This window comes from Stegostoma tigrinum, chromosome 7, assembly GCF_030684315.1.
Source record: "Stegostoma tigrinum isolate sSteTig4 chromosome 7, sSteTig4.hap1, whole genome shotgun sequence".
Classification (NCBI taxonomy): Eukaryota; Metazoa; Chordata; class Chondrichthyes; order Orectolobiformes; family Stegostomatidae; genus Stegostoma; species Stegostoma tigrinum.
The window spans coordinates 4,772,909-4,793,281 of record NC_081360.1 but is presented as its reverse complement, the minus strand read 5'-3'; the positions used below and the strand labels follow the sequence as shown (position 1 = coordinate 4,793,281).

Below are 20,373 nucleotides of genomic sequence, written 5' to 3'. Positions count from 1 at the left end.
TAACACCTGTCACTTTTCCCAAACTTCACATCACAGCCCCAAAGTCTGACATGGCTCTTTGTCGGTGTTTTCATTGTTGTGTGAAGTGGCTTGTGATGTGTTGGTACATGGAGGGTGCTATAGCATTGCAAATTGCTGAAGCGTCTGGATACTGATCACAGTCTCTGTCTGATGACTTATTTCCTCTGCCCAGGTCCTGGCAGCATTGTCGTGTTCCAGCAGTGGCCAGGTCAGCTGATGTCAGGCAGCATAAATGAGAAGTGGTCACTGCTTCATAAGGGAGGGCCTGATCTAGGGCAATGACAGATGTTTCTGACCATCACTGGGGCAGCTGCCTCAAATGTGCCCTCCAAGCTGTTCACCATCCTGACTTGGAAAAACATTACCATTCCTTCAGTGTCACTGGATCAAAATCCTGGAATTCCCTTCCAAAGGGCATTGTGGTTCACTCTACTGCGTCAATACACTGTGGAGCTGGAGGAACGTAGCAGGTCAGGCAGCATCAGAAAAGCAGGAAAGTTGATGTTTTGGGTTTAATCGGGACTGATGAATGGCCCCAACCCGAAAAGTCGACTTTTCTGCTCTTATATTGCTCTTCTTTAACACCTGCTGTGTTCTTACAGCTCCACACTATATTGGTCTCTAACTCCAGGATCTGCAGTTCTTGCTATCTGCATGTGAACTGCAGTGGTTTAAGAAGGCAGCTCACCACCACCTTCTCAAAGTCAACTCGGGACGGGCAACAAATGCTGGCCAGCCAGCGATGCTCACATCCCACAGGTGAGGAAACAAAAATTTTAGAACCTGTCAACAGGATCACCAACCATGGCCCCTGTAAAAGAGGTCCCCCCATCAGACTCTGTTCCCATCGAACACACCCAGGGCAGATTCTTAACAGGTTCCTAAACAGTGTAAATCTGCTTCTGTATTATTATCATCACATTGTTGTTGCCCACATGGTATGTGGAAGCTAACTCCAGGTAAATGAACAGCTGAAGTATGTGCTCATACTGTGAAAGGACAGGTGACATAGTGGATTGTGAAGTGTACGGTGCACCTGTGGAGAGTGGACTTTGTGGAGTGGAGTGTGGATTCTCATTGTCTACCCTGCTGTTGCCTTTAGGAAGAAAATATAAAAACTGTCTTGATGAACCCAAATATCGCCTCAGTGCAGACCAACGAGGTGGGCACCAAGCAAGCGGACACAGTTTACTTCTTACCCGTGACCCCAGAGTTTGTGACTGACATTATTAAAACGGAGCAGCCTGATGGGATACTGCTGTCTATGGGGGGTCAGACAGCCCTGAACTGCGGTGAGTTATTTAGCTTTAGTTCCCTAGTTACGTTGGTCCTGCTTTGAGTTGTTCTGTCTGCTCTCTACTGCTGTGCTGTGTTTGTCTTCTGGCGCACTTACAGCCCAGATATCAGGTATACTTGGCTGATCCACGTGTATGAGGGTAAGCCCGTAATGTTTGATCCTGTAGGAGCCCCACCTTGTCATCCAGTGTTCTAGCACACACAGAAATCCTGGTCGAACTCACTTTGTAATGATGAGGAGAGCAGCCTTGGTCAATTGTTCCTTCCCTTGCCCAGGGTGGTAAGTGTAGGAACTACTGCCGGTATTACATCCACCATATTAATACAGGTTGGCTGTTGAACTCAATCCCACGCAGCCTTCAGTGCAAGTGTGGTGCTGCCTATGTTTTCAAGTAATTTTGTAATGCAGAAGAAAATTCCACATTGAGTGCAACAGCAAATGTTTTGTCTAAAATTCAGTCTTTAAAACTCTGTCAGTGGATTCACTGCTTCACACACAGAATTGGGAAATAGTGTTATCATTGAGCAGGATTTAGGCAGAGATACGTGAGACCACTTGGAATATGTGATGGTTATATGTTAATTCAGGGATGGTTGCTTAAGTACTTGACTGGGTATACGAACATAAAAAGGAGATCAAGTAATCTGTGGGGCTCAAGTTGGCAGTGTGTGATCAATAAATCAAACCGTGACTGGAAATGTGTTTGCGTGAACTTTGTTAAGCATTTAACCTCAGATTTGTGACAATGAGGAAAGATTGTGTAGGTTGGAGTAAAAACAGAAAATGCTGGAATGTTTCAGCAGATCAGGCAGCATCTGTGGAGAGAGAAAGCAAGTGAATTGGCACCGTTTTGCAGAATTGACTTGGAAGATAGAGGTACTTGTTTTGGAATAGGAGGCTGAAGAGAGATTCAGGTGTGTAAAATGAAGATGGATCCAGATCATTCCTTTTGAACTATTCTGCCTCTACAAGCACAAACATGATCAAGAGTCAGATTGAAAGTGGCTGATAGAATAATTAGAAGGGAGGTCAGGAGCATTATTTTTGTCCAGCAGGACCTGGAGTTTGCTGCTTGAAAGGATGAGAGGCTTGGAAATCTGAATTCTGTTAGGTTTGAAAAGCAGTATAATGGTAACTGAGCAGGTGCTGGAAAGTGGCCAAGGTTCGAGTCTACCTGCTGCAACAGCGGTAAGATGCTGAATAATTTCTTTGTGCCCTTAATGTTCCTGTCATTCCTCCTCTATAACTTCAGTCACCTCTCCATTAGGCTCAATCAATTATGTTAGGCATAACTTTCCCTTTTCAAAGAGTCCAGGAAAACTACCCTTCCAATCTGTCAGAAGTGTACAGGGAATCCTAATCCTGACAACACATGTGAGGTGTACTCCTTGCCCGCTCTAGATGTTATTGTTTGTGGAAGGGGAGTTGAACACAAGAGTAGGGAAATTATACTTCAATTACATAGGGCATTGGTGGGACGTACTGTGTACAGCACAGGTCACCTTATTTAAAGAAGGACGTGAGTGCATTGGAGGCAATTCAGGGAAAATTTATCACACTCGTACCTGTACTATGTGAGTTGACTTTTGAGGAAAGCTTGGGAGGCTAGGCTTGTATCTATTTAAGTTTAGAAGAGAAAGAGACAACTTGACTGAAAAGTATAAGGCCCTGAAGGGATTTGACAGGGTAGATGTGGGGAAGATGTTTCCCCTTGTAGGAGAATACAGAACTAGGGGCTAATATTTGAGAATCAGGGGCTCCCATTTAAAACAGATGAGGTGAAATATTTTCTCCCAGAGAATGGTGAGTATTTGAAATGTCTTCCTGAAGAGTGGAATAGCCCTTGACTATTTTCAAGGCAGTGATAAATAGATTCTTGTTGAGCAAGGGAGCTGAAATGCTGAATAAAAATCGAATAAACCGTGGGTGCTGCAAAACGGAAACAAAAATAGAAGCTGCTGGAAAAGCTTAGCAGGTCTGGCAGTGTCTGTGAAGAGAAGTCAGAGTTAATGTTTCAGGATCAGTGCTATTGGGAGTACATAAGCATGTGGATTTGAAATTATAATCAGATCAGTCATGATCTTATTGAATGGTACAGCAGGTTTGAGAAACTGAATAGCCTGCTCCTGCAAGTTGGCTGTAAGTAATCTTCCTCTCAGTACATGTCCTGGAGACCAGTACCCGGAAGAAGGAGATAATATAACTGAAGCAACACTTGAGGGCATAGGATTAAGGTGAGAGAGGAAAGATATAAAAGGGATGTAAGGGGCAACCCCTTCTTGCAGAAGGTGACGCATGTATGGAATGATCTGCCAGATGAAGTGGTGGAGGCTAGTATGATTACAGCATTTAAAAGGCATCTGGATAGGTATATGAATAGGAAGGGTTTATAGTGATGTGGGCCAAATTCTGGCAAATGGGACTGGATTTATATACAATATCTAGTTGGCATGGACAAGTTAGAATGATATGGGTCTGTTTCCGTGGCATATATCTCTAAGTCTGTGACTATAAGCACTAGCAGCCTAAGAAGTGGAGAAATCCACAGGCCTGGATGAGACATATCCCAGGCTGGTAAAGGAGACGATATCAGGGGGCCCTGGCAGTAATACATGAGATGGCAGAGGACTGATAATCTGCTCATATTGTCCCATTATTAAAACAGGAAGGAAAGGATAGTTGGGAAATTACAAGCCAGTTAAATTAACTAGCGAGTTTTGAGAAGATTTGTAGCTCAGGTTGAGGTTCTGGATGTTAGTTTGTTTGCTGAGCTGGAAGGTTTGTTTTCAGACATTTCGTCACCATTCTAGAATGGTGACGAAACGTCTGAAAACAAACCTTCCAGCTCAGCGAGCAAACTTACATCCAGTTAGATTAACCTTTCTATTGGGAAATTATTAGAAAGAATTCTGAAGGACAGGACATATCTGCATTTGGAGAGGCATGGGTTTATTAAGGGAAGGTTATGTTTGACAAATTTGATTGATTGAATTTTCTGAGGAGATAGTCAAGAGTGTTGATGAGGGTAAATGCATTTTATGCAGTCTACATAGACTTTAACAAGACACTGTCTGATAAGGTAGCGCTTTTGGTAAAATAGAAAACTGAAGTAAAAGGCTTATGAATGGTAGGACCCTGGAAAACCGTACAAATCAGCAGGATCTTGCAGTGCACATCCACATATCCCCGAAGGTATCAGGACAGGTGGATAAAATAATTAAGAAGGAACTTGGATACTTGCCTTCATTGGGTGAGGCACAGAATACAAGAACAAGGAGGTTACCGAGGAATTATAGCAACTCTGGTGAGACCGCAATTGGGATATTGTCTGTCATTCTGGCCATCATATTATAAGATAGAAATTGTAATAGCACTGGAAAGGATGCAGTGGAGACTCATCAGGATACTGCTTGGGCTGGAGGATCTAAACTATGAGGAGGAATTGGACAAATTGAGGTTATTTTCCTCTGAGAAGCAACAGTTGAGATCCTGACAGAGTTGTGTAAGATTATGAACAGCATAGATCAGGTGGATAGGAAATTACATTTTGTATTATTTCAGGGGGTCGATAATCAGGAGCATAGATTTAAGAGAAGAGGTAGAAAGCTAAAAAGGGAGTTGAGAATTTCTTTCACTCGGAGGGAGGTGGAGTCACTGTCTAAAAAGATGATTGAGGCCATGAACAGTCATAACAGTTAAGCAGCATGCATATATTCATTTTGTGCTGCCATAGCATCCAGGACCATGGGCCAAGAGTTGAAAAATTAGATCAGTGTGGTCAGATTTTTATTGACTGGTACAGACATGATGGGGTGAATGACATCTGTCCTTGCTGTAAATGTTTGAGAGTCCAACCCAGTTCACCTCTTGGAAGTGCTGTTTCTTGTTAATTCTCCAGTGTATCTTCCAAGGCTGCTACACTTGAAATTGTTACTGTTTTTGTTTTTATAACTTACATTCATAATTAATTTTCTCCCACTTTATTGGCTTTTTTGTCATGTGCTGTGGATTCTTAAAACATCCCCAGTCTTTTAAATGACTGCTAGTTTTTGCTATTTTTTATACCTTAGTTTTTGCTAGTATACTCTCTTTGACCACCTTTGTTAACCTTTGTGTGCCTTGTCCTTCTCATTCAGTCCTTCCTCTTCACCGGAATAAATATTTGCTGAGAATTGTGATACCAGCTTAAATGTCTGCCACTGCTCTTCCATTGTCCTTTTGTTATTTTCCAAGCCCACTTCAGACAACTCTTTCTTCTTTTCTTCTTAATGTGCGTGGAGTTTGGCTGCTAGGAAACTGATTGAGAAATTGAAAGGGGCTGTGCTCAGGAGAGGTTATTAAAATTTCCAAAGAAAGAAAGTAAAAGGATAAAGGGTGTGGAAGAAGTTTTAGGGATCTAACTTCAGACATAGCAGATAAGAAGACAGGTAAGAGAAAGGGGATTGTCAGTTAAGGACCGAGAGTGTTGTATGCAGTATATGCATCAAAGTAATAAGCTTGTGGTGGACTGGGAAAATCAGGTTGGTAGCAGATCTCAAGAAAAAGAATTCATGAAATGTCTTTGAGATGTATTTTGGTGTAGCTTGTGCTAAAGCCCACTTTGGGACTGGAAAGTTCCGGATTTGGTGATGCGTAGTGAGGCAGACTTAGTTACGAAACTTGAGGTGACGCAACCCTGAGGGAACAGTGATAGAATTCATCCTGCAGTTGGAGAGGGTGAAGCTGAAATCAGATGTAACAATATTACAATTGAGTAAAGACATGGGGCTTGGGCTGGTCAGAATTGATTATCAAGGGAGTCTAGCAGGTAAGGTGATACAGTAACAATGGCAGGAGTTTCTGGGGGTAATTTGAGAGGCCCAGCAGAAATTAATCCTAAGGTTTAGGAAGTGCAGTAAGGGATGGCAAAGCAATCATGGCTGATATGGGAAGTCAAAGACAGCATTAAAAGCAAAAGAAGATGGTGGAATGCTAGAGGATTGGGAATTTTTAAAAACCAGCAGAGGATAACTGGAAAAAAAAAATAAGGGCAGAGAAGAGTGAACTGAAGAAAACAATTAGAAGAGGATAAAGGGGGCATAGAAAAGACTTCCAAATGGGATTAGGGAGAATCCTGAGATATGTTATAAGTACATTAAAGGGAAGAGGATAACCACGGAAAGTCTAGGGCCCATTAAGGATTAAGGGGGCTACCTATTTGTGAAGGGGCAGGTTATTGGAATGAATATCTCCCTTCAGTCTGCACTCTGAAAAAGGAGGATGTAGGTATGGAATTCAGGAAAAGGGACTGTTAACAACTTGGATAACAAAGTGTAGAGCTGGATGAACACAGCAGGCCAAGCAGCATCTCGGGAGCACAAAAGCTGACGTTTCGGGCCGAGACCCTTCAGAGAGGGGAATGGGGAGAGGGAACTGGAATAAATAGGGAGAGAGGGGGAGGCGGACCGAAGATGGAGAGAAAACAAGGTAGGTAGAGAGGAGAGTATAGGTGAGGACATAGGGAGGGGATGGGTCAGTCCAGGGAAGATGGACAGGTCAAGGAGGCGGGATGAGGTGGTAGGTAGGAAATGGAGGTGCGGCTTGAGATGGGAGGAAGGGATGGGTGAGAGGAAGAACAGGCTAGGGAAGCAGAGACAGGCTGGGCTGGTTTTGTGATGCAGTGGGGGGAGGGGAAGAACTGGGCTGGTTTTGGGATGCAGTAGGGGAAGGGGAGATTTTGAAGCTTGTGAAGTCCACTTTACCAAACCCTTCCACCCCAACCTCAAGTTCACCTGGGACATCTCCAACACATCCCTCACCTTCCTGGACCTCTCAGCCTCCATCTCAGGTAACCAGCTAGAAACTGATGTCCATTTCAAACCCACTGACTCCCACAGCTACCTGGAATACACCTCCTCCCACCCACCCTCCTGCAAAAATTCCATCCCCTATTCTTGATTCCTCCGCCTCTGCCGCATCTGCTCCCAGGATGAGGCATTCCACTCCCGCACATCCCAGATGTTTCACGTTCTTCAAGGACCTCAACTTTCCCCCGCAGTGGTCGAGAACGCCCTTGACCGCGTCTCCCGCATTTCCCGCAACACATCCCTCACAACCGCCCCCAGAGGACCCCCCACGTTCTCACATACCAACCTCCGGATACAACGTATCATCCTCAGACACTTCCGCCATCTGCAGCCCGACCCTACCATCCAAGCTATTTTTCCATCGCCACCCTTGTCTGCCTTCCGGAGATACCACTCTCTCTACGACTCCCGTGTCTGCTCCACACTCCCCTCCAACCCCACCACACCTGGCACCTTCCCCTGCAACCGCAGGAAGTGCTACACTTGCCCCCACACCACCTCCCTCACCCCTACCCCAGGCCCCAAGATGACCTTCCATATCAAGCAGATGTTCACCTGCACATCTGCCAATGTGGTATATTGTATCCATTGCACCCGGTGTGGCATCCTCTACATTGGGAAACCAAGCGGAGGCTTGAGGTCCGCTTTGCAGAACACCTCCGCTCGGTTCGCAACAAACAACTGCACCTCCCAGTCGCAAACCATTTCAACTCCCCCTCCCATTCCTCAGATGACATGTCCATCATGGGCCTCCTGCAGTCCCACAATGATGCCACCCAAATGTTGCAGGAACAGCAACTCATATTCCACTTGGGAACCCTGCAGCCCAATGGTATCAATGTGGACTTCACAAGCTTCAAAATCTCCCCTTCCCCCACTGCATCCCAAAACAAGAGAATGGATGAGGGTAGGGCAGTGAATGCTGTCTATATGGACTTCAGTAAGGCTTTTGACAAGATTCTGCATGTCAGGGTGGTCATGAAAGTTAGGTCACAGGGGATCCAGGGAGTGCTAGTTAATTGGATTCAAAATCAGCTTGATGGTAAGAAGCGGAATGTGATGGAAGGTTGTTTCTCAGACTGAAGGCCTGTAACTAATGGTGTACCACAAGAGTTGCTGCTGGGACCTTTGTTATTTGTTATTTACATAATTTATAAGTTTGCAGATGATACAAAATTAGATGGTATCAAGATTGTCAAAAAATGTAGAGGGATCTTGATCAGATGGGGAGGTGGGCTGAGTATTGGTAAAAGCAATTCAGTACAGATAAGTGTGAGGCGGTGCACATTGGAAAGTCAAACCAAGGCAGGACTTATTTAGTAAATGGTAAGATCCTGAGGAATGTTGTGGAACAGAGGGACCTAGGAATACAAGTACATAGTTGGAAGTGGCATCAGGTAGACAGGGTGGTGAAGAAGACATTTAGCATGCTGGCCTTCATCGGTCAAGGCTTTGAATATAGCAGTTGGGATGTTACATTACAGCTGTATAAGTGTGAGTCCACAGTTGGAGTGTTGTGTGCAGTTTTGGTCACCCTGTAATAGTGTAGACATAGTTAAACTGGAACATGGGGAAAGAAGATTTATGTGGATGTTGCCAGGACTAGTAGGCCTGAGCCATAGGGAGAGGTCGGCCAGGATAGGACTTTATTCTTTAGAATGTAGGAGAATGAGGGGTGACCTTATTGAGGTGTATAAAATCACGAGGGGCATAGAGAGGATGAATTCATAGTCTTTTTCCCAGGGATGGGGAACCAAAAACTAGAAGGCATAGATTTAAGGTGAGAGGGGAAATATTTAAGGAGGACCTGAGGGGCAACTACTTCCTGCTGAGGGTGATGCGTATATGGCGTGGGCTGTCAGAGAAAGTGGTTGAGGCAGATACAATAGCAACAATTAAAAACATTTCGATAGGTACATGGGGTTAGAGGGATATGGACCAAATGTGGGCAATTGGAACTAGCTGAATGAGCACTGTGGTCAGCATGGACCAGTGTGGGCTGAAGGGCCTGTTTCCATGAAGTATTACTGTAGTATTCTATTCATGTTTTTGTCCATATGCTTCTTGAATGCTGCTAATGTGTGTACTTCCACCACCTCCTCTGGCAGTGTACTCCAGGCACTCACCACCCTTTGTGTGGAAAAACTTGCCTTGCACATCTCTTTTAAACTTCTCCCCTCCCTCACACCTTGAACCTGTACCCCCTAGTAATTGATCTCTCCACCCTGGGAAAAACCCTCATACATTCCACTCTATCCATGCCTTTCACAATTGTATAAACACCTGTCAATCCACCCCTCAACCTCTTGCATTCCATTTAAATTAAATCCAGTCTGTCCAACCTTTCCTCATAGCTGAAATCCCCTAGACCAGGCAACATCCCGGTAAACATTCTCTGTGCTCTTTCCAAAGTGTCCACATACTTCTGGTGTCATGACTAGAACTATACGCAATATCCCAAGTGTGGTCTAACTAAAGTTCTACAAAATTGCAGTGCAAGTTGCCTATTCTTATACTCAATGCCCCTTCCAATGAAGGCAAGCATGCTATAGAGACAGTAGGAACTGCCGATATAGGGAACTCCATCAGCCATTTATCTGCTCATGCCTTCAACTAATCTATATCGTGCTGTATCCTCTGACAAACTTGCTCACTGTCCGCAATCCTGTAAGCTTTGTGTCGTCCAGAAACATACTATTTAGACCGTCCATGTATTCCTCCAAATCATTTCTGTAGGCCATGAACAACAGAGATCCCCGCATTGATCCCTGTGGAACACCACTAGTCATAACTTTGCATTCTGAAAAGCATTCTTCTGCTTTTACCCACTGTCTCCTATGACACCCCTGATATTGTGTGACTGCACCTTTTGTACCAGTCTGCTATGAGGGACCTTGTTAAAGGCTTTACGGAAATCCATGTAGAGAATATCAGCAGCCCTTCTCTCATCAATCATCTTCGTCACCTATTCAAAAAGGTCGATCAAATTAGTGAGGCACAACCTCTCTCGCACAAAACCATGTTGTCTATCACTAATAAGCCCACTTGCTTCTAAATGTGTATTGATTTTACGCCTCAGAATCTTTTCCAATAATTTCCCTACCACTGACTTTGAGTCTCACAGGCATGGTAACTCAATGGTGTCTCACAGTGCCAGGGACCCGGGTTTGATTCCAACCCTGTCTGTGTGGTGTTTGCATGTTCTCCCTGTGTCTGCATGGGTGAGTGCTGGGTGCTCCTGTTTCCTCTCAGTCCAAAGATGTGCAGAGTATGTGGATTGACCATGCTAAATTGCCTGTAGTGTTCAGGGATGTGTGGTTTAGGGGATGGGTCTGAGTGGGATGCTCTGAGGTTCAGTGTGGATTTGTTGGGCCATAGGGCCTGTTTCCACACTGTAAGGATTCTATGTAAATAATAAAAAAACTTACTAGACACTCAACACCTCTTCCTTTTTAATAGCAACTTGATTCAGAAATTTAACACTCCCTTCCCTGAGAGCATCCGCCACCAATTGTTTCTCTTTGGTGAATACCGACACAAAGTATTCATTTAGGACCTCACCTACCTCTTCTGCCTCCACATGTAGATTCCCTGCTTTGTTCTTGAGTGGGCCAATCCTTTCCCTGGCTACCCTCTTGCATTTTATTTATGTATAGAAATCCTTGGGATTCTCTTTAATTTTATTTGCTAATAATTTTTTATGACCCCCTTTAGCTCTTCTAATTCCTTGTTTAAGATCTTTCCTACTTAAATGCTTTAAAGTCTTTGTCACTTCCCATCCTGCTAGACTTTATGTATGCTTCCTTTTTCTTTTTGGCCAAGGGCATAACATTCCTGGCCATCCAAGATTCACGTAACTTGTCATTCCTACCCTTCATTCTTGCAGGAACATGCCTCTTCTGGACTGTTTTCAACTTCCATTTGAAATAGCCCACAATGGCCCCATACTGAGGTACAGGCTACTAGACTAGGTGGGATTGAGGTTCACACGGAAGACGTATTCGAAATCCTTCAGAGGGTGAAGATAGATAAGTTCCCTGGGCCGGATGGGATTTATCCTTGGATCCTCTGGGAAGCCAGGGAGGAGATTGCCGAGCCTTTGGCATTGATCTTTAACTCGTCATTGTCTACAGGAATAGTGTCTGATGACTGGAGGATAGCAAATGTGGTTCCCCTGTTCAAGAAAGGGAGTAGAGACAACCCTGGTATAGACCATTGAGCCTTACCTCAGTTGTTGGAAAAGGTTACAAGGGATAGGATTTATAATCATCTGGAAAAGAATAAATTGATTAGGGATAGTCAGCATGGTTTTGTGAAGGGAAGGTCGTGCGTCACAAACCTTATTGAGTTCTTTGAGAAGGTGACCAAATAGGTAGATGAGAGTAAACCGGTTGATGTGGTGTATATGGATTTCAGCAAGGCGTTCAATAAGGTTCCCCACAGTAGGCTATTGTACAAAATGCGGAGGAATGGAATTGAGAGATATAGCAGTTTGGATCGGAACTTGGCTTGCTGAAAGAAGACAGAGGGTGGTAGTTGATGGGAAATGTTCATCCTGGAGACCAGGTACTAGTGGTGTACCGCAAGGGTTGGTGTTGGGTTCACTGTTTGTCATTTTTATAAATGACCTGGATGAGGGCGTAGAAGGATGGGTTAGTAAATTTGCAGACGACACTAAGGTCGGTGGAGTTGTGGATAGTGACGAAGGATGCTGTAGGATCCAGAGAGACGCAGATAAGCTGCAGAGCTGGGCTGAGAGGTGGCAAATGGAGTTTAATGCAGGCAAGTGTGAGGTGATGCACTTTGATAGGAGTAACCGGAAGGCAAAGTACAGGGCAAATGGTAAGATTCTTAGCAGTGTAGATGAGCAGAGAGATCTCGGTGTCCATGTACACAGATCCTTGAAAGTTGCCACCCAGGTTGACAGGGCTGTTAAGAAGGCATACAATGTTTTAGCTTTTATTAATAGAGGGATCGAGCTCTGGAGCCAAGAGGTTATGGTGAAGCTTTACAAAACTCTGGTGCGGCCGCACTTGGAGTATTGTGTACAGTTCTGGTCACCGCATTATAAGAAGGATGTGGAAGTTTTGTAAAGGGTGCAGAGGAGATTTACTAGGATGTTGCCTGGTATGGAGGGAAGATCTTGCGAGGAAAGGCTGAGGGACTTGAGGCTGTTTTCATTAGAGAGAAGAAGGTTGAGAGGTGACTTAATAGAAACATATAAAATAATCAGAGGGTTAGATAGGGTGAATAGGGAGAGCCTTTTTCCTAGGATGGTGATGGCGAGCACAGCTTTAAATTGAGGGGTGAAAGATGTAGGACAGATGTCAGAGGTAGTTTCTTTACTCAGAGAGTAGTAAGGGAATGGAACGCTTTGCCTGCAACGGTAGTAGATTTGCCAACTTTAAGTACATTTAAGTCGTCATTGGACAAGCATATGGACGTACATGGGATAGTGCCGGTTAGATGGGCTTGAGATCGGTATGACAGGTCGGCACAACATCAAGGGCCGAAGGGCCTGTACTGTGCTGTTATGTTCTATGTCTGATGTGGATGTCTGTTCAGACTCCAATCAAAGGTCTCCAGTTCCTGTCTAATGTTGTTGTAGTTCACCTTCCCCTGGTTTAACACCTTCACTCAAGGACTGCAGTTATCCCTATCCATGAGTATCTTCAAACACATGGTATTTTGGTCACCTCTCCTGATAACCTCCTCAACTGAAGCTGCATTTACCTGGCCAGGCTGATTTCCCAAAACTAGGTCCAGTATAACCCCTTCCCCGGTTGGACTGTTTATGTGTTGTGTCAAGAAACCCGCCTGAATGGTTCTTAAAAATTGTCCTTTAGAGTAAGGAGCAGGAGAATCAGAGGGGATTTGGGAAGAAACATTTTCAGTCGGAGGATCGTGGGAATCTGGAGTGCTCTGCCAGGGAAAGTAGCACAAGCTGAAAACCCCACAACCTTAAAAAAAATTTGGATAAGTACTTCAAATATCAGAACATTCAAATATATGGGACAAATGCAGGGAATTGAGATTAGTGCACTTTTAGTGACAGTTGTGTCATTGCAGACTCGATCGGCCGAAGGATCTTTTCTACATTCTGTGAATCTATAGGATGAAATATGAGAGTAAATGAGCTTGTAATATAAAAGAACTAATGAACAAATGAAAAAATTTGGCACAGAAACAGGCCCTTCTGTCCTCAAACTTTGCTGACCATCGTGCCCTAATTAATCTAAAATCAAACATGCCACTTTTCGATCCATGTTCCTCTATTCCCTCCCTATTCATGTACCCATCTGGGTGCCTTTTAAATGTCTTCAATGTGCCTGTTTCCATTATTTCTTCTGGTAGTGCATTCCAGGCTGCTACCACTGTCTGCATGAAAAACTTCCCTCAATAGTAGGGACGATAGTAAGAGTTTATTTCGATATCCGACCGGTAAAAGAGAGGCAAGAGCGGACATTAGACAGCCAAAAAATGAGGCTGGAGAAGAAGTGATGGGGCACCCAGGAAATGGCAGGCAAACTGAATCAGTTTTCATAGTTCTCACCTGTAGTGTACCAGAATTTCAAGAGAATCCAGGGGCAGAGGTGACTTTAGTGGTCATCACTAAGGAGAAGGTGCTGTGGAAGCTTAAAAGTCTGAAGGTGGATAAATCACTCACACCAGATGGGCTACACTCCATGGTTCTGAAGGAAATAGCTGAAGAGATTACAGAGGCATCGGTGGTATTCTTCCAGGAATCACTGGAGTCAGAGAGGGTTCCAGAGAACTGGAAAATGGCTAATGTAACACCTCTATTTAAGAAGGAAGGGAAGCAGAAGACAGGAAACTATAGGTTAGTTAGCCTGACCTTGGTCATTGGTAAGATTTTCAAGTCCATTATTAAAGGTGAGATTGTAGACAGATTGAAAGTGCATAGTTAAATAGAACTTGAGTCAGCGTGGCTTTGTTAAAGGGAGATCATACGTTAAAAAGTCTGTTAGAATTCTTTGAGGAGACAATGAGCAAATTAGACACGAGAGCCAGTGAATGTTATCTATCTGGATTTCCAGACGGTTGCTAAATAAGTTAAGAGCCCATGATATTTGGAGCAATGTATTGGCATGGAAAGAAGACTGACTGACTAGTAGGAAGCAGAGAGTAGGGACAAAGGGATCTTTTTCAAGATGGCAGCTTATGACTAGCACTGTGTTGAGAACACAACTATTCACGTTATACATTAAAGACTGGTCAAAGGAATTGAGGGTATTGTTGTTAAGTGTGAGGTTATGCGCTTTAGTAGTTAGAATAGAGGTGTAGACTATTACTACGTGGGGAAAGGCTTGGAAATCTGAAGCACAATGGGACTTTTCAGTCCTAGATCAGGGTTGTCTTAAGGTTTACATGCAGGCTCACTTGGCAGTTAGGAAGACAAATACAATGTTAGTATTCATTTTAAAAGGGCTCAGATAGAAGAGCAGAGAGGTACTGCTGAAGCTGAATAAGGGTCTAGGTAGACCACATTCAGAATATTTTGAGTACTTTTAGGTCCTACATCCAAGGAAGGATGAGCTGGCATTGGAGGGGGTTTAGAAAAAGTTTACAAGAATGATCCCTGAGATGACGGGTTAGTGATATGAGGAGTGGTTAAGGATTCTGGGGCTGTACTTAATGGAGTTTAGGAAGATGAATGAGGATCAGATTGTAATTTTCGGAATGCTGAGAGGCCTGGATAGAGTGGATGTGGAGATCTTTTCCACCAGTGAGAGACTAGGACTAAAGGGCATAGTCTCAAAGAGATGCAACAGCCCTTTAGAACGGAGATGAGGAGGGATTTCGTCAGTCAGAGGGTAGTTAATCTGTGGAACTCGTTGCTGCAGAAGGCTATGGAAGTCAAACCATAGAGTATATTTAAGACAGAGATAGATAGGTTCTTGATTGGCAAGAGGGTCAAAGGTTAAGGGGAGAAGGCAGGAGAATGGAGTTGAGAAACATATCAGACATGAATGAGTAGTGGAGCAGACTTGATGGGCTAAGTGGCCTAATTCTGCTCCGATATCTCATGGTCTTCTAGTTTTCAATGTTTTCCTTGCCCATCTGATTTACCCAGTCAGTAATCACTTTTGATAATTGTAGTGCCCTTTTTACACATACCTCCATTATTTCCCAGTTTATACTTCGTCTTAATGTCTTTTGGGACATGTAGATGACTCTTGCACCTGACTTCTTTTCCTTATTTTTAATCAAAACTGATTCCACATTGTAATTATTACACCTTTATCACTCACCACTGCTGTACTGATAGGTTTCTTTATAAAGAAAGCTACCCGACCACCTTTACTTTCTGTCTGTTCTTCTTAAAGGTTGAAAACAATGTCTATCAAGTTCTCGATTGTGGAAGTTGATGTTTTGAGTTTACACCCTTCATCAGGACCCAGCCAAACTTTCCCATTCCTCTGCTGCCTGTGTTCCTCCACACCACACTGTATTGACTCTGACTCCAGCATCATTAATTCTTTCTATCTTCAAGTTCCCAGTTATGGTCACCTTGCAACCAGATCTCGAATAGCTATCAAGTCATTTATTTCGGTTTGTATCACAATTCAATTTCATTTTACAAACACTGTGTGCATTCAGATATTTTTGTCCTGGCTCCTGAGTCCCGAGTCTCTCTCCCTAAGCCAGGCTTCTCCCCAGTCCCTCGCTCCCAGGCCCTGGGTCTCTCACCCTGAGCAAAGGCCTCTCTGTAGACCCTCCCTCTGAAACCAGCCTCTTGCTCCCCGGCCCTGTGCCTTGCTTCCCAACCCTGGCCCTCGTGAACAGAGGATATTGATCCTGAATAGTACTTTAATAGTGAGAATAACCATTAAAATTGTCTGTGGCAGGTGTGGAGCTGTACAAACAAGGAGTGCTGGAGAAGTATGGGGTCCAAGTGCTGGGAACTCCAGTCAGCTCGATCATGGCTACTGAGGACAGGCAGCTTTTTGCGGACAAATTACTGGAGATCGATGAGAAAATCGCACCAAGCTTTGCTGTGGAATCGGTGAGATATAAAAACACAACTACCCTTTATAACGTATGAAATCAAATGATTTCTCCCAGAGGTGCTGAGAGTCAGTGGGAATCTCTTCCTGAAAATCTGTTGAAGGCACATTCCTTGAGTATTTATAAAGCAGCAGTAGATAGATTCCTCAAAGGCTGGAGGCTTGTGAGAGGTTTTTGGGTGTATGGAATGTGGATTTGAGGTTATAATAGTGCAGCAGATTTTTTTGGGCTAGTGGTAATATTGCTGGACTGTTAATCCGAAGACCCAGATAACGTTCTGGGGACCTGGGTTTGAATCCCGCTATGGCAGATGGTGGAATTTGAATTTGGTAAATATCTGGAATTAAGAATCTAATGATGACTGTGATTGTAGGAAAAAAACCCATTCAGTTCACTAATGTCCTTTAGGGAAGGAAATTGCCAATCTTACCTGGTCTGGCCTATGTGTGACTCCAGACTCTCAGCAATGTGCTCTCTGGGCTGCTTAACTGCTATTTGGGCAGCTAAAGATGAGCAATAAATGCTGCCTAGCCAGCAACATCCTCATCCCATGAATGAATAAAATGAATGAGTTAAAAAGAGGCCTACAACTGCTCATGTGCTCCACCCTTGGTCTTGTCCCCTCACCTGTGGGCTCCAACCCCACTATCCCGTGGAACAGACTCCGGCCCTGTGTTCCCTGGGACTACCCTGCCCTGCCCATCCCTGTCTCCTCAGAGACAACTCTCTGTCTCCCTTTGAGTCGGTCATGTCACCCCCCCCCCCCCCCAGCACTGTTTTTCCACGGGACAGTCTTCGTCCCCTGGGACAGTTCGCTTTCCCCCAACCTTGCCTCCACTCCCCACCTTGAGACAACCCAATTGGCTCAGTTGGGAGAATCTTGAATTGAAACATGTGACTCCAAAACCACAGCAATGGAGTTGACCCTAAATTGCCCTTTGGGTAATTCGTGATGGGTAATTATGAGCAAGTTTTAGAGGAAAACATTATGCCATTTAGGCGGAGGGGACTGAGTGACAAGTCTCTGTGTGGGGTGTGAGCACCATTCCCTCTCTTCTTAACTACCTCCACCTCAGTCAGTGGAGGCACAGATCAAGAATGGCCAGAGATTCCCCCCCCCCACCCCCCCGGCCAACACCACCCCTGCAGAAATCCAGTTGGCTGTGCTTGGAGCACATGTTGATCCATCTCCTGTGTGCTTTCCAGATGGGAATGCTGGGTTTGGAATGGGATGACTAGGAGTGATAACTGAAGAATGAAGCCATTCATTCTGCACTTTTGCTTTAAATTTGTAGCTGGAAGATGCTTACAAAGCAGCAGAGAAGATTGGCTATCCAGTCATGGTGAGGTCGGCATATGCTCTTGGGGGCCTTGGCTCAGGGCTGTGCAATGATAAGGAAAAACTCACAGAAATCGCTGGAAAGGCAAGTGGTGTTTTCAGCCTGCGTGTGCACTAATGACAAGCTGGTCTGTGAATGTATACTGTCTCTTATTGGAGTTAAAAATTGGGTTCTGTCCTGGTGTTAGAGGCATGGAGTGGGGACTGCCCAGTGTTGGGGGTAGGGACTGCCTAATGTCAGCATGGGGAAGGGTGGGGGTCTCTGTGGGCTGCCACATGTCGGGAAGGGATAGAGGAAGTCTGGGGACTGTCCCGTGTTGGTGATATGGACTGGGGAGTACCCACTGTTGAAGGTGAGTGGCAATTGGCCTATTTGAGTTGGGCAGGCAGAGTGGGGTTTTTTCCCTGTTCCTGGACCTGATTTGAGAGAGACTTCCTGGAACAGAGATTTTGGCTGGGATTGGGGAGGTTATGGGAGTGGACAGTGGTTCAGTTGCCGACTAGATATTGGTACTGCCACCTCCGTATACATAGAACATAGAACAGTACAGCACAGAACAGGCCCTTCAGCCCACGATGTTGTGCCGACCATTAATCCTCATGTATGCACCCTCAAATTTCTGTGACCATATGCATGTCCAGCAGTCTCTTAAATGTCCCCAATGACCTTGCTTCCACAACTGCTGCTGGCAACGCATTCCACGCTCTCTCAACTCTCTGTGTAAAGAACCCACCTCTGACATCCCCTCTATACTTTCCTCCAACCAGCTTAAAACTATGACCCCTCGTGTTAGCCATTTCTGCCCTGGGAAATAGTCTCTGGCTATCAACTCTATCTATGCCTCTCATTATCTTGTATACCTCAATTAGGTTCCCTCTCCTCCTCCTTTTCTCCAATGAAAAAAGTCTGAACTCAGTCAACCTCTCTTCATAAGATAAGCCCTCCAGTCCAGGCAGCATCCTGGTAAACCTCCTCTGAACCCTCTCCAAAGCATCCACATCTTTCCTATAATAGGGCGCCCAGAACTGGACGCAGTATTCTAAGTGCGGTCTGAACAAAGTTTTATAGAGCTGCAACAAGATCTCATGAATCTTAAACTCAATCCCTCTGTTAATGAAAGCCAAAACACCATATGCTTTCTTAACAACACTGTCCACTTGGGTGGCCATTTTAAGGGAACTATGTATCTGCACACCAAGATCCCACTGTTCCTCCACACTGCCAAGAATCCTATCCTTAATCCTGTACTCAGCTTTCAAATTTGACCTTCCAAAATGCATCACCTCGCATTTATCCAGGTTGAACTCCATCTGCCACCTCTCAGCCCATCTCTGCATCTTGTCAATGTCCCGCTGCAGCCTACAACAGCCCTCTATATTGTCAACGACACCTCCAACCTTCGTGTTGTCTGCAAACTTGTTGACCCATCCTTCAATCCTCTCATCCAAGTCATTAATAAAAATTACAAACAGTAGAGACCCAAGGACAGAGCCCAGTGGAACCCCACTCACCACTGATTTCCAGGCAGAATATTTTCCTTCTACTACCACTTGCTGCCTTCTGTTGGCCAGCCAATTCTGTATCCAGACAGCTAAGTTCCCCTGTATCCCATTCCTCCTGACCTTCTGAATGAGCCTACCGTGGGGAACCTTATCAAATGCCTTACTGAAGTCCATATACATCACATCCACAGCTCGACCCTCATCAACTTTTCTAGTCACATCCTCAAAGAACTCTAAGGTTTGTGAGGCATGACCTGCCCCTCACAAAGCTGTGTTGACTGCATTTAATCAAGTCATGCTCTTCCAGATGGTCATGAATCCTTTCTAACACCTTGCAGATGACAGACGTGAGACTTACTAGTCTGTAATTGCCGGGGATTTCCCTATTTCCTTTCTTGGAGAGGAATTACATTTGCCTCTCTCCAGTCCTCGGGTACGACTCCAGTGGAGAGCGAGGATGCAAAGATCTTCGCAAGTGGCGAAGGAATTGCACTTCTCGTTTCCCAAAGCAGCCGAGGACAAACCTGGTCCAGGCCTGGCGACTTGTCAATCTTAATATTTGACAAAATTTTCAGCACATCATCTTCCTCTATCTCTATCCATTCCAGCATGCACACCTGCTCTTCAAAGGTTTCATTCACTACGTTACAGAGGCAACCTAAGGACTGCTGTGTGCCTGCCCACTGCTCTTGCCCCTGTCAAAGTCTCTACAGTAACCTCTTCCCTTGTTGCCTGCATGCCAACCTGTGCTCCTTCCCCACTTTGTCCTGGGCTCAGGATTATTAATCCAGTGTCGTTACCACTTCACTGCGACTCCAGCTGCCTTCCATGGAATTTCCTCCTTCACAGCACAGTGGGGGACACTACACCGTAAGGACCACAGTGGTTCAAGAAGACCGCTTCTCTTGGGTGATAAGGGATAGATAATGAACACTGACCTGGCCAATGAACGAATCAAAAACCAGTTAGAAGATGTGGCCCTGTTACTTTAACTTCATTTGAGCAGGTTGGGGGATCTTAGGCTGAGAGGTGCAGGGAGGAGAGGAGGTGGAGAATTTTAAGAAGTGATGACTGAAGGACAGAGCATTCCAATGCTTTCTGCTCCCTGACAAGAATGACAGGAGCCTGCAAATGATTTCATCTGTAATTTTTTACACTTTCTGTTCTGATAGATAATTATTGATTTATTTGGGTGTTCTGATGGTGCATTCTGCAGAAGGCATGCTTACTTTGCTTCTGTCTGTGTGGTTAACTCAGACACATAGTGGTCTACTGCATAGAAAAAGGCCCTTTGGCCCATTGCACCTCCCCAGATTAAAAACCATCTAACTGTGTGT

At 44.7% G+C, this 20,373-nt stretch overlaps 1 protein-coding gene across 2 annotated transcripts in view; it reads left to right on the top strand.

The window, feature by feature from the left end:
• Positions 1-20,373, top strand: part of cps1 (carbamoyl-phosphate synthase 1, mitochondrial) — a 217,527-nt gene that overhangs the window by 86,332 nt on the left and 110,822 nt on the right. For both annotated transcript variants that reach the window (XM_048534767.2, XM_048534769.2), the window contains exons 14-16: positions 1,124-1,313; positions 16,035-16,192; positions 17,490-17,618. In XM_048534767.2, the coding sequence (XP_048390724.1) occupies positions 1,124-1,313; positions 16,035-16,192; positions 17,490-17,618 (477 nt within the window). The remainder of the gene's footprint in view (positions 1-1,123; positions 1,314-16,034; positions 16,193-17,489; positions 17,619-20,373) is intronic.